At 49.7% G+C, this 14,077-nt stretch overlaps 1 protein-coding gene and 1 pseudogene across 1 annotated transcript in view; both read right to left on the reverse strand.

Annotated features, from left to right (window-relative positions):
* The window catches only part of CD226 (CD226 molecule), a 61,262-nt gene extending 51,739 nt beyond the window's left edge, over positions 1-9,523 (reverse strand). Inside the window, exons 1-3 of the mRNA XM_006913733.1 lie at positions 9,434-9,523; positions 3,357-3,524; positions 2,708-3,046 (exon numbers count right to left, since the gene is read on the reverse strand). Coding sequence (XP_006913795.1) covers positions 2,708-3,046; positions 3,357-3,402 — 385 coding nt within the window. The 5' untranslated portion in view covers positions 3,403-3,524; positions 9,434-9,523. The remainder of the gene's footprint in view (positions 1-2,707; positions 3,047-3,356; positions 3,525-9,433) is intronic.
* On the reverse strand, positions 4,382-4,500 carry LOC112481305 (annotated as a pseudogene).
* Positions 9,524-14,077: the final 4,554 nt, after the last annotated feature.

A 14,077-nucleotide genomic window follows, 5' to 3' on the forward strand; every position in this document is an offset into this window, starting at 1 on the left:
AATGAGATGACATTCGTTTGCTTCATACACAGTAGGTACCCAATAAAGCTTAGGTACTGGAGTATCTTGGAGTGGGCCACCCATTTTGGGGGACATTTCCATAAACATAACTACATTTTCTTTAACTGACTAGTAAGGCCAGAGACACATGGGGTACAGCAATTGTCTGCATGACCCTGCTTCTACCACAGATTCTGCCATGAAAGGCATGCTCTGACATGTCACCTCCCATGAAGCAGCAAAGTAAATGCGGCCATTCTTACCCTTAAATTCTCTAAATCAGGGACTAATTAAGAAATGCCTGTGCTGAAGTTCACACGCATTCTAACCTAATTTTGCATAACTGATACCATTTATCCGGAATAAGGCATCCTCAACTCTGGGCCGAAAGTTTGAGAGGGAAGGGGGCAGAAAGGACACGGACTCTGCAGACTGATTTCTCCTCCTCTGAGGGCCCCGGGGGCTCCTTTGTCCTCCCAAGACGTCACCTCGCATCTTCTTGTTGGGACACACAGGGATTTTGAGAATTTGGACAGGTTACTAAATCTCACTACACTGCAGTGTCTTTACCTGTAAAATCAAGGTATGTCCATGTCCAAGTGCTCAGTGGGGATTAAATGGGAAAAGCTACGTAAGATACTGACCGAGCTCCTCCCACATCATAAGCTATCAGCGAAGAAGAGAAATCGGTACATCGAGACAGCATGCAGCTCAGTTCCTTCATCCCCCCGAACTTCTAAAAATTTAGTCTACAGGTTAGGATTTCTGGACCCAAAGTCCACTCTTTTATCATTGAATAGACGGTCGCCCCCCCCCCCTTATGTTACACGCACACGTGATGTTCATGGATTCGATATGTTGCTAATAAAGCACACAAAGAAAACTTTTAAGTATATTTAAGGTTGATTTTTAAATACAGCTACTATATTTTTTAATTCACTATCATCCTTAGTTTTAAAAAAAATGCAGCCTTCTATGTCTCAAAAGTGAGTGAAACACCGTCACTGGCCTGTAGTAAAATGATGACTACGGACAAGCTAACCAGCATGCCTTCTCACAGAGGGGTGTGTGTGTGTGTGTGTGTGATGAGACCTGAAATCTGCTCTTTTTGCAAAAATCCAGCATTCGATACAGTATTATTGCTACACTCACCACGCTGTACTTCAGGTGTCTAGACGGCGTCATCCTACGTAGCTGGGGCTTTGTACCCTCTGACCAACAGCTCCCCATCTCCCCACCCATCGCCCCGGCAACCACTGCGGTGCTGTTTTTTTCAATTGGTCGTGCTTTGGCAGAAACTGGACAACCTGACCTGGGACCCGCACTGCCCGGGTCGGCCACATCAGGCAGGAAAGAAGCCCACCTTGCTCTGGCCACGGGCACAGCTTCACGTGAAGAAGGCACACTCTAAGACTTCGCCGAATTCCCTCCTTCGCTTGCATGGCTGATCAAAAACAGACCAGACACTAAAAACTCGCAAATGCCATTTAACACAACGGCAAGTAAGGATTCGAGTGGCAAAACGGAGTCCTCAATAAATAAGTATTTAACGAAAGAGATTTTGCTAATTGACACTCCATAAGCTCCACCCACATACGCACAATGACTCCTGAGCTTAGCTATGCCTGAAACGAAAGGAAAAACCGACCCATTGAAATTTTTCTTGCCTTCTGACCATCGCTATTGCTTATACCACACTGTGAAATATTCTTGTATAAAACGGATCCCTTAAAAAGAAAGCGTTATATCAGATACCACATAAAGTACTGTGCTGGATGCCCATCTGGGATGTAATGTGAGAGATGCCAGACAAGAAGCACGGTCTCAAATTACTTCCTGCCCGACACCGTTGCCAATGCCTAAAAGATTCATCACTAGTCATTTTGCATCAAAAGCACAGGAAATAATAGTAAGGAGAATAACACCTACTATTCCTTGACTACCACGGGCTAAGTTCTTTAAATGCACGATCCTTAAACCATTCAACAAAGAGAATGGTACTATCAACTCAGTTTGCCATTAGGAACCTGAGATTTGGAGACAATGAGTAGGTAACACAAGGTTCTATAGAAGGTAAAGGCTATTAAGATCCGAGTTTTTCTGCTCTTCCAGACGCAATCCCCTGGGAGGACCGACACACGAAGCACCAAACCACGCCGAGAACACACTCCGAGGGGTCTGTGGATTCTTCCAGAAACGACAGCTCACACTTTCAGAATCCTCTCTAGTGAAATGGGGAAGAAGCAGAAGATGGAGCCGGTGCTTGACCCCTGCCCGGGATTCAGTGCTGGGGAGAGGACCGTGAACACGCGGGGGCTGAAGCCCCACTGTGTGCCAAGGGAGAGGAAACGGCCCCACAGCTGGATCGAGAAGCCCTAAGAGGAAATGTTCGGGCGCCTGAGCGCAGACGCTGCCAACATCGGTTTCATCTAGGGCGGAGTTTTCATTAAGACAACGTAAGACCCGTGCTTTCTCCCACTGCGTTCAAATTTGTGAGGCATTTCTTCCACTTAGAAATGCTAGCACATGGAAAAAAAAACACAAAACGAATTCAAAGTATTATTTCTCTGAAACGCTATTCATGGAATCTAGGAATGGAATTGGAAAACATCACAAAAACGTAACGAAGCGTTTCGTAGCTTCTACTTGAGCTTTACAGAATCGAATGTTGTAGATGGGTAAAAAGGTACAGAAAATCTGTACTTACCTGATGGAACCACTTGCACCGTCTTTTCCCAAGATCCCTGTGGGAAAGTCTCGAGAATGCAGGAGTAGAAGCCAACATCAGCTTCAGAGGCATTATGAAAGGACAGCGTCATGTCATTGAGGGCCATGCTTGAATTTAAAAAGTAAACCCTCTCAGCATAGGGTGTCCTTATGACCATGCCATAAGTAGGGTTGAAAATGGCTATGGACTCTCTCTCGGTCGCGCTGATCTTGAACCACTCCACCTGGGTGAAGGTGCCCACTAATGGGTACACGCATTCTAGAGTCGTATTCTCGGCAAGTTTCACAGTTGTGTCCCAAAATATCTCTGCACACAGAGCTGAAATATACATACATCATAGTAGTTCGATTAGACGTTACGATGGAAATACCAACAGATCTCTTAAGCTGATTCTAAGTTTTCTAACACCTAGCCGGAGAGTAAAGTGAGATCATGGTAAAGGTTAACAGTTTCTACCTTCGCCTAAAAAGGTTTCTCCTGCTGGTGACTGGCATTGGCGACTTCCAGTTTTTTCTGAACAAGTGAAAACTGATCTAAGCCGACTGAAGTGCATTATAAATTCTGAACATGTCACACTATAAGACCAAAAAACAGGAGTAAATTTTTTAAATGAAGACATTATCTTTACCTTTGTATACATGAAGAATAGCCAGAAGGAAAATAAGATAATCCATTTCTGGAAAGCACCTTGGAGGCTGGTCGATAAAAAAGACAATTCTTCTAACGTCCCGCTCAGAGGCCCAGCACGGCGCAGGGCCTCCTTCCTCCCAGATGTTATCAGCGGTACCTTCGTTTTCTGAAGTGCAAACACAGGAAAAAGGTCTTAGTTTCAAAGTCAGCTTCGCTCTCTTGTAGGAGGATGTGCAGATCTGCAAAACTTCTCTCTCGGGGAAATAGTCAGCTTACTTTCAAGCTTTCTTTTTCTACAAAGATTCATTCATTGAACACACAGTCGCTGAGTGCGTTCTCTGTGCCAAGCTCTAGGCAATGAGGATGCAACGATACATTAAAAAAAAAAAAAAAATTCTTGCCATCGTGAAACTTACATTCTAGTGGGAGGAGACAAAAAGTCAAACAAAGAAGTGAAAAGTCTGGTAAGTTCCGTGGATGCAGGGGGTGAGGGAGTGAGGAAGCACAGCAGGAAAGCAGGGATGGGGAGCGGGCGTAGTGCTTTCCTTCTGATAGGAAGGGCCCAGGAAGTCTTCGCTGAGACACTCAGATAGGAGCGGAGACTGAGGGGTGGGGAGGAGCCTGTGGCCCTGGTGGTTTGGAGGCGCCACCGATGAGGACAGCACCCCCAGGCACGGCCTTCCTTTGCTGACTTCAGGCGCTGGCTTTGGGTGATGAAGTGACCACTGAAGGCCCTCCAGAAACAAAAGTGTCATGGCTATGGGCATATACGAATTGACCATTATGGTTGATTTTCTTTTTTTTTAATTTTTTATTTTGAAATAATTATAGAGTCACAGAAATTTGCAAAGATAGAACAGAGAGGTCCCATGTACCCTCCATCCGGTGTCCCCTTGATGGTTGCATTTTATATAATTATAGTATAAGATCAAAACGTGATTGATTTCTTAGGTTCATCATTGCTTTCTCCCATCTCCTGTAAAGTAACAGTTCAATTTCTTTTTTCTTTTTTTTTTATTTTAACACCTACAGCACCTGGTCTTCCTACATGGTCTCCCATCCAAGTACTAACCAGGCCCGACCCTGCTGAGCTTCCGAGATCAGACGAGATCGGACACGCTTACGTTGACATGGCTGTAGATGACAGTTCAGTTTCTTAAGCACTTGTTAGGAACATTATAGAAGTACAGCATCGCCTCTGTAACGAGAGGAATCGTACAGAAGCATTTGGCCCCGAGGAGACTGTCAACATAAAAGGGAGGTAAAATTTGGACACGAAGAGGGCAGAAACTGCTAAAGACAGTCTTGCTGGCTCCGAACCGCCTACGCCATTCCGCCCAAAACAGCACCAGGAAGTGTTCGCTACTTACCTTCAGCATCTGCTGTGGAAACTTTTTCAGGAAACATGAAATCAGGTATAAAATCAATAACGCACTGATAATCAGAACAAAATTATATTGCGTGCACGTAATAATGCATGGTGCCACCTTCTGTTTGCGTAGCATTCTACGTTCCCAAACCTTTCACGTCTGGGATATCATTTGCACCTAGAATAGCTTGGCGATGGTCTCGCGTTATCTCTGTTTTGTAAGGAATTCAATGACGCGATATGCTGAAACCTTTCCTGAGTCGTGGCCAGTGCCTTGCTTAGGGCCGGGAGATGTAAGCATGAGAAAGACACAGTTTCTGTCCTCGATTTGTGCATAGTGTACTGGGTCAGACAGATTAAAGAAGCGATGTATTAAAATAAAACTTGATAATGCCCATACGAGTCATTCGATCGAGTTTTATGACATTCCAGAGAGAGAACAATTCATTCTAATAGATTTGGGAAAGGTTTTTCGCGGCTCAAGTACGCCAGGCCCTGGGGCTGCCAACCTGAATGAGACTTTCCAACCAGAAAAGTGGGAGACGGAGATAAAGGGGTGACGACATGGGACTCTACCAGGAAATGATGTGACTACAGTCTAAGGCATGGGGAAGGGACAGAAACGAAGTTGGGTCTGCACCGACAGTGTCTTGAGTGACATACGTCAAGGAGTTCCAGCCTGGCCATCAGCTACCATGGCATCTGGCTTCTATCTGTAACTCAGCACCGCACACGGTTCCTGGGACATGTTGCTATGGCATAAATGGAACTTTTTCAAAGTTGTATCTGGGGCAATCGAGGGGTTGGAGATGGGGATGGAAAGTCACAGATTAGACCCCGCGGAGAGATGGGATGAGATCGTGTTTGCCCTTGCAGAATTTCTGACATGATTCCACGAGCCAGTGGAACTCATGGAGGCTTCGGTGCCGGACGGACATGATCTGATTTAATTCTTAGAAAGATAACCGAACATCAACAGCCATGTCGACTTCCTCGCTCCTAACGGAATCATGACTTTGGGTGTCCACTCCCTCTCCCATACACAGGAATACGATGACGAATCTAAGCCCCTCCACTGATAACTATGATTAATTTTGGGGTGTGGGTGGTAAAGCCAACCGTGAACTGGGTTGACCCGATCCAAGCAAAGAAAATTATTTACAGTTATGTCAAAGACAGGTCTCCTTCCTCTCTCCACCCCGCCCCCGGAATCTTACTGTATTTGAACAAGAAAAGATGCTGCTCCAATTATCACAGGCAGCCATCTCCAAAGACATCGGCCTGAGGATAATGACGATGGCAGAGAGGCGGGATTAAACTTTCAAACTTGCGTCTCGGAGGGCATCCTTGAGCCACTGAATGCGCAACTCTAGAGTCTGAGTACATCGTGCGAGGTTATAAATTTTCGGATTTTAGAAGCCGGTTAGAAAAACCAGCTTTTGTTTCCTGCATCCATATGCACCTAACCTAGTACAACTGCTCCGGCTGCTGCATGGATCCCGGATTGGGAAGAAGCAAAAAGGGATATCAAACTTAGGACACTGTTGCCACAACCCGTTCAAGACAGGCCGGCAGCTTGGACCAGGATGCTGCCCATGGACATGCAGAGAGAGGGCTGCCAAGACACCACCTGTTACCGCAGGGAGATACTACAATGCTAAGCGTCCTTGACCCCGTGCATCCCAGTCAGAGTCCGGTTAGGAAAACAGAGCCCGTGCCCACTGGCTCGACAGAGAGTATTTCATCAGGAAAACTGCTAGCAGAGGTCACGGGAGAGTGGAAAAGCCAACCGGGGTTGGAGACACCATGCGGACAGGGGCACACGAAAGAATCCACGTCGCCCTCATGCTGAGGGGACCTAGGAGGAGCCAGGGCCGTGCACGGTGGCCACGGCGTGACTGAAGCTGGACCAGTGAGGAAATAGAGCCCGTCCAGCGATGTCAGGAAAGGGCGAGGGAGGCTCCAGCAGAAAGAAAAGGCAAGTGACCGGTGAGAACACTGATGCTCGACAGACGCGAATTAGGGCGCGCAGAGGCGTCTCCGCGAGCCTCGCGCTGGCACCTGCTCCGCGGCGGAAGTTTTTCTCTCTGAGCTGCGAGCGAGACGCGGACGCCGCTCGCCACCGACGTTCGCGCTGGGCAGGAAGCGGGGGCCACAGCGACTCAGCGAGAGAAAGGAAATCAGAGGCTTCCGAAGTGCGAGGGGAAAATCGGTCTGCGGGTCTGACGCCCCTCTGACCAAAGCTGCGGAAGCGGGGAAAAGCCGATCCTCGAATTCATACGGAATTGAAAGGGGCCTTGGAAAAGAAAGAAGTGACGCTCCGAGTCACGACTTTATGATCACAGCTAGAAAGAAATGTCGCCGGACCTCCAGGATATAAAAAATCGTTACGTGCTTATTAAACACATGCCGAAACGTGTGTGTACATATCCGTATATGTGTACATATAGATAGCGCATGCGCATGTGCGTGTGTGCTTGCGTGTGCTTGCGTGCGTGCGTGTGCGTGCGTGTGCGTATGTGTGCGTGTGTGCGTGTGTGTGCATGCGTGTGCGTGCGTTGACTTTATGATCACAGCTAGAAACAAGTGTCGCCAGACCTCCAGGATATAAAAAAATCGTTACGTGCTTATTAGACAAATGCCGAAACATGTGTGTCCATATCCGTATATACGTACATATAGATAGCACGCGCACATGTGCGTGTGTGCGTGTGTGCGTGCGTGCGTGTGCGTGTGCGTGCGTGTGTGTGTGCGCACGTGAACACATGCATTTTCCCAGGGCCTGCGGTCCTCAGATCCTCAGCAGGCTCACAGCCTCAGAAGGGTCGAGAACAGAGCAGCAATGCTCAAGTGCCACGTGGGGCAGGGCGGCTCGAGGTTCTGGCACGGTGACGGTGACCGGGAGTGCCGGGCGGGGCGACACAAGGGAGAAAGCAGGTGGCCGCTGCGGCACTCTGGCCACGGCCCCTAAAAGAAATGAGACGGAACCGCATCTTCCACTCGCGGCAGCTCCTACACCTGTCTCCTCACTGAACATCCTCCTCCCAGGAGGCAGGAGGCAGGTGTGTAGGACAATTCCTGGAAAGGGGTGCCGACTGAAAATAACATCGTAACCCCTTCATTCCCACGCATCCAAAGCCAACTGAGCCGAGGCCAGGAGCACAGAGCACGCGCTTCGGAAGCGCCTGACATCGAGGGAGGTCACGGACCCCCGTGAAAGGGGACGGGAGACAGACATGTGGCCGAAGACAGAGCTCAGCTGTTACCGCTTTGCTGAGGATGAGCCCTATTTATCACCATCTAACCAAAGACAAATAGAGAGTAGCCTGAGCTATTTTTGTTGTGTAGGCTGCCATCGTTTGCATGATTTATGGAGGGATTTTGGCTTGAGGTTTTTTCTCTAATAGAGCTGTCTGTATAAAAGAGCCTCATCCTCCTAGAAATCATGAATCAAAATATCACTGTGGTGCTCTACTATCGAGCACGTCTCAGCGAACCGCGTTATGTGTGACTTCATCTCACACGTTCACCTCGGACCTCAGGCTCCTAGGTGAGCCGGGCTGGGTGACGACCTCCAGACAGAAGCATCTCCATCCCCCCAGCATCACTGCTTCTGATGTCGGAGCTCTGTTCCGCTCTCCCAGATGCCTCGGCCCTTCCTGAACACGGGGCGGACTCTACGGGTCACTCGGCTCCCTAAGCCCCCTCCCCGCTCATGCTGAGATGTGGCAGAAACGCTCAGGAAACCCCCTCCCCTGCTCTGATTCCTGGGGACACATTGGGACACAAAGGGCCTCCCGCCGAGCCTGTGCTAAACTTTGAGAGCTAACGACTGGGGCCATGAAGCCTTTGGGTATGGAGACTTAGTTCCCTCCCTCTTTCTCAGATGCCGGGGTTTGACTGGCACCTTCGGCTGGATGTGACCGCTGCCGAGAGGCTCATACTTCCAGTGACATTACAGCCTAGGTTTCTGCTCCCTGCCTCCAAGTGCCTCCTTCAGAGACCTTTTCCAGGGAGGGACATGGGGACCATGACATGCTGGAGCTCTAGTGAGTCAGAGACCTGCCCCAGGAGGTAGCCCACCCCTGAGGGGCCAGAAAAACTCACTTCCACTGAAAGCAGCAGCTTCAGTCTGGGTCGGGCGTGGTCCTCCAGCCACGGCCCGGGGTCAGCTGCGGCCCATTTGGCACAGGTTTAGCTGGAGCTCAGCCAGGCTCATTTGTTTACAAATCGTCTGCTCCAGTGAGTAGTTGTGACAGAGACCATATGGCTTACAAAACCGAAAATATCAACTATCTGACCGTTGCGTAGGATGATAAATATTTCGATCGCGAATATTTATTATTTAAGTTCATCCTTGCTCCGTCTTTCTTGAGGTAAGAAAAGTTAACCCTGACACTGACAAAATTAGCTCCTTTTTCTCATTCTCAAGAACCATATTCTCAGACCTACTATAAATACAATTGTCGAAATAGACTAAGAAAAAGGACTTAAGCGACACCCTTTTACCAAACCACACCCATCATTGAACTTACAGGTCTGTAGAACTCAACCACTTGACTAACTACAGCGTTTTCCTTCAGCTCTTTCTCTACTGTATTTACTTAGACCATTTTATTAACAAACCCCCTCTTGGCACACTATTAATTTTAAAGAGTGTGACCCTGGCCACATCCCACCTTTTTTCTAGAAGGTTACGTACTGACCTTGACAGCTGAGAGTGCTGCTCGCTCTCACTCCTCTTTCTCGGCGTGTGTCTTGGTTAAGGGCTTCCTGTTTGTCGTGGCCTCTTCACCGCGCCCCCCGCTCCGTGGCCGGCCCGCTCGTCGTCCCATCGATGGGACGGGGCAGTGGTGGCTGTCGGCGGGGGGCCTGACTTGTCCCAGACTCCTTTGGGCAGGAGCTGAAATGAAGCACGAGTATTTTACGAAGCAGCATGTTTTCAAAAGGATGAAGGCCAGCCAAGAAGTGTACTTGCTTCTGGAAGCATCTTGACCACGTTAGCTACTCACTCACTCCAAACGCAGAGCGCTCTCTCCTTTCTCCCTGAAGGTTTTACAATGTGAAAGGATGGGCTTCTCGTCCTATATTCTAACTCTAGATTGAAACTACACACAAAAAAGTTGAAGTTGGTAACTTGGCCTCTTCTTCCCCATTCGTTTCCGTGCCAATCAAAGCGCTCGATATTCACGAGTCTGTCAAGTGCAGGAAGCTGTCTTATCTCTGCCCAAATCTCAGCGTGCTTCGATCCAACTTTCTAGAGACTCTTTATGGTTTTTTGTTTTTCATCTCCCAGCCTCTGACACAGAAAGCGCACGAATTGCTGTTTCCTACGAGCTGTTCCCCCAAGTTCAGCGGCCCCTGAGTGTTAGAAGCGGCAGTTTTAAGCTGCCCCAGAGAACAGCAAAGTTGACTTCGTTTGTTCTTTTGATTCGCTGGGTAATGGAGGCTGCTGAGGTCGAGTCTGTGCAAACCGCGGACAGACCAGGAAGGAGGGACCATGTATGACGGAGGAGAAGGCGCTTCCTGGGGACGAACCCGTCCCGCGCATTCCGCACGGGTCCCAGAAGCGGGCCGGCCTCCTCCGCAGGCCGCTCGCGTGTCTGAAAGTGACAAAGAAGGACAGAGACGCCCTCCCACTGCCCGACCGTTTCCGGAGAGCTCGCTGCGAGACAGGGGTCACTTTTTCCAGAACCACGACGTGACCCGTGCCACTCCCTGCCACGCGTCGCCGTCCTCCAGGGAACACCCAGGCCTCGCACTGCCCCGCGGGGCTGCAGGCGACGGGTCGCCGCCGCCTTCCCGTCCCGTGTCTGGCAAGTTCGTTCACTTCCGCCCTCCGCTCCAGACTCGCCTGAGGTTTTACAGTCGGAGGAGCGGACTCTACAGCACAAGGCCTTGGCCTGTGGGGCTCCTGGACTTCTCGATCCCTTTGTCCCCATCGGCAGGTCTCAGCCCAGACGTCCCTCATCGGGTAGTCCCTCTGTGCCCCTCAAGACTGAGGTAGGTATTCCCCTCGTCAGCTCCCAGAGGACCCCAGATATATCTTCACTGAAATATTTGTCACGTCCTTTATAACGTCCCGTTCCTTTGATGCATTTCTTGTTATAGCCTAACAGACCCCTCGAGAGCTAAAGCCCCACCCGCAGGGCCCGGCACCGCGCCTGACGTGTGGGGGGAGTTCGGCTAGTATTTGTGGAAGACGGTGACTCAATGACTTCTGTTCGTGAGGTGTCACCACATGGGCTCCAGACACTGATTACAATCTGAGTCCGTCCTGTGCCCGATGTGTGGTTTTTCCTTTTCCTCGTCTCTCTGTTTCTCGAAAGAGGCCTCGACCCCAAAGGCATACTGATTTTGCAGGACAGAAAAAGTTGGGTAGAAAAACTTGTCGACTTTCTGTTTTATTTTAAAAAATCAACAACTATACGCAAGGCACAATTCAGGAGAGCACTATGGACGAAGAGGTAAATATAGGTTGAAATACGGGCATAGAGCCGAGGAGGGTCCGTCTAGTCTGAGGAGGAGAAATAATACAGAAAAGCTGAGCAGAAGAAGCCACGCCTGACCGAAGGCCAGATGCAGGAGGCAGGACGGGCGATGGGTCGACTCGTTCTCAAAACGACGCAACAGGCCCCAAAATGACCGCAAACATCAGCTGAAAAAGTCACAGTCTGCCGGGTGATTCACAGCACACGTGCGTCGGAGGCTGCTGTGATGGCGGATGCTGACCACGTCCAGGGGGTCGGGGCCTGAGATTTGCTTAGCCTACTCCCTGACTCACAAAACTCAGATTTATGTAGGTACTTCTCCCAAATTACTCGTTTGTAAGCACCGCCTACTTCAGCATCCGCCGGCAAACGCACACACACCCCGTCATCGTCACCATCATCATCCCCATTGTCACTCATATGCCAGAATAAAATCAGTGCTGTTATTAAGGAAGGAAGAATGGAGATGGCGTTTATGGTTTCTCTGTAGGGCCTCCCGCATCTGGTTTCTTCAGCTTCTTCTTGGGGTCTCCTGCGGACTTGCAATAGAAAGAACTCGACAGTTAGCTTTGCGTCCCCTCCCGCAGGCTCACGGGCCTCGGACGTCTCGGTCCCTGGAAAGCAACACTGTTCTCCCCGGTGCGAAGCTACCTGAGGTTACTCGGCACATGAGGGGACTGTCGAAAGCCCACGTGATCAGTAATGAATCCCACAGCAAACAACAAAACCTCCAGAGAGCAGGTGTCCTGATGTGCCGACCGGGAGACAAATGGAGGTGAAGACAAGGAAAATTAGGGGGCGGGCACAGGGAAGATCCCCTGCCCCTCCGAGACGGACGGAAGCCCTCCGTCCAGCGTTTGTTAGCGACTCCAGTTCAGGGCCTTTTCGACAGTTTAGGAGCAAAACCTCTTTAACACTGCCATTTGTGGACAGAATCGGGAAACGCAGCAGACACCATCACGTCACCGGAGGGCGCGTCTCCCCAGCCTCCTCCTGCCTCTTCCCCCCTGAGGTCGCCAGGGCACCAACTCGCTGTTCTCACAAACGGGGCGTGAAGAAGAAAGCACGCGTTTATCCTGTCTTTCCTGTACCACTGGCATTTCAAGGTGACCTAAGTTTCTCTTTATGGAAAACTTCAGCGAAGTGGTCAAACCAGTAATAGGTACTTTTTTTTAAATCGCTATTTTGCAACTCCTGTTACAAATCATAGATTGAGACAATCGTGAGTAGATGCTAAAGGCAGCAGGTGAAAGCTATTGGGGAAGTAAATAACGAAAGAGACGGGCGACTGACAGTACCAGAATCCTCTGGTCAACCTGGACCGCTCCAGACGGCCCCGCAGACAGCCGGCGATGCGGGCGGATGAGAGCAGCACCTCCAGGACGTTCTCTCGCCGCGTGGCTGGACCTGCTCCCCGCCCGGCCTCTGGAAGGACGCGGCAGCCCGTGCGGAATTCAGGGGACACGGGAACCAGTTCAACGGAGGGAGGCATCTCGCCCTGCCAGGTACCACAGTGGATTCTAAACTACCATGTAAAGTGCTCATCTTGTAAGAGTCGAGAGTTCAGAAGCAGACAGCGAGCCTTACAGACTTTCGGGGGCAGAGATCTGCACAGGGCTGCATGAAGAAAACGCTCAGTACTTCGCCCCCAAGCGGCCCCTGGTGTCCAGGACACGGTGGCTGGATGCGGCTCGGGCCACCTCCGGGGAACCAAGGTCGGGCCTTGTTGCACCCACGCTCTCCTCACCGCTTCTGAATTCCAGCGACGTGTAAAGCAAAAGCCGTCCTCACAGATACACAGCCGGACGGGCTGGTCCTCCGGACAACGCAAGGGGCCCCATGGCATCGGAGTTCCGCCTTCCCGCAAAGTGAGTCGGTGAAATGGGTAACCGGGTCTGTGGGGGAAGCTCAGCTGCCCAAGAAGAGACACACACACACACACACACACACACACACACACTCACTAAGTACTTATGTATTAAGATATATAGAGACACATATAAAAGTAACATCTATTAAGATACATACATGATACATTTGTGCGTGTGAGTGTGTATTAAATACCAAAGCGAGGGAAATCATGATAGTTTCTCCTCTATAAAAACTAAAAACTCCGGCATGGCAAACATTATACACTAACAAAGCAACAAAAAGGCAGAAGAATCAGGACAGGAATATAGGAAAGTTATGAGACAGAAGCATCATGTTTTCTAAATGTAAAGTGTTTAAATATAAAAAACAAACAAACAAACAAACAAACCACAAATATCTCCATAGAAAAACAAGCAATGGACGTGAAACATCAGTTCACCCAAGAAGAGCTGAGCAATGCCCATGAAACACCAGACGTGCTGCGTCCTGTGATCCAGCGAGGCGCCCCGAGATATTTGCCCTAAGGCAAAACAAGTTCAGCAAATTCAGCAAAGACGTGTGTTTAAAAATGTGTTTATTACGGCTGTATTTTTATTAATAAAAATTGGATGCCATCTTTATTCCTGTCTCTAGGGCACGAGTTAAATTAATTGTGGCAAAATCCACGGGATGAATTATTCTGCTGCTCTTCAGTGGTTGTGCAGATCTATATTTAGATTTTTCCAACTCTCATCTTTCCGTAAAAATAAGACCACGAATGAGCCTTCTGGAAAGCGCTATCTGGGGCAGGAGCCCACGTCCGACTTCTCACGTGGCTGTGACGATGCCGGGGCCCAGCCGGCTGCCGAGGACGCCCCTGTCCCCTGTCCTCTTCCTCCTCCCTGTTCGTAACCTTCCCTCGCCTGCTGCTCTCAAGGTTTCAAGGACATAAATACTTGCAGAAAAGACTTCAGGGCCCCTGAGGTCCGGCGCCGAGCCGGAGGAAGC

Source organism: Pteropus alecto, unplaced genomic scaffold (assembly GCF_000325575.1).
Source record: "Pteropus alecto unplaced genomic scaffold, ASM32557v1 scaffold14, whole genome shotgun sequence".
Classification (NCBI taxonomy): domain Eukaryota; kingdom Metazoa; phylum Chordata; class Mammalia; order Chiroptera; family Pteropodidae; genus Pteropus; species Pteropus alecto.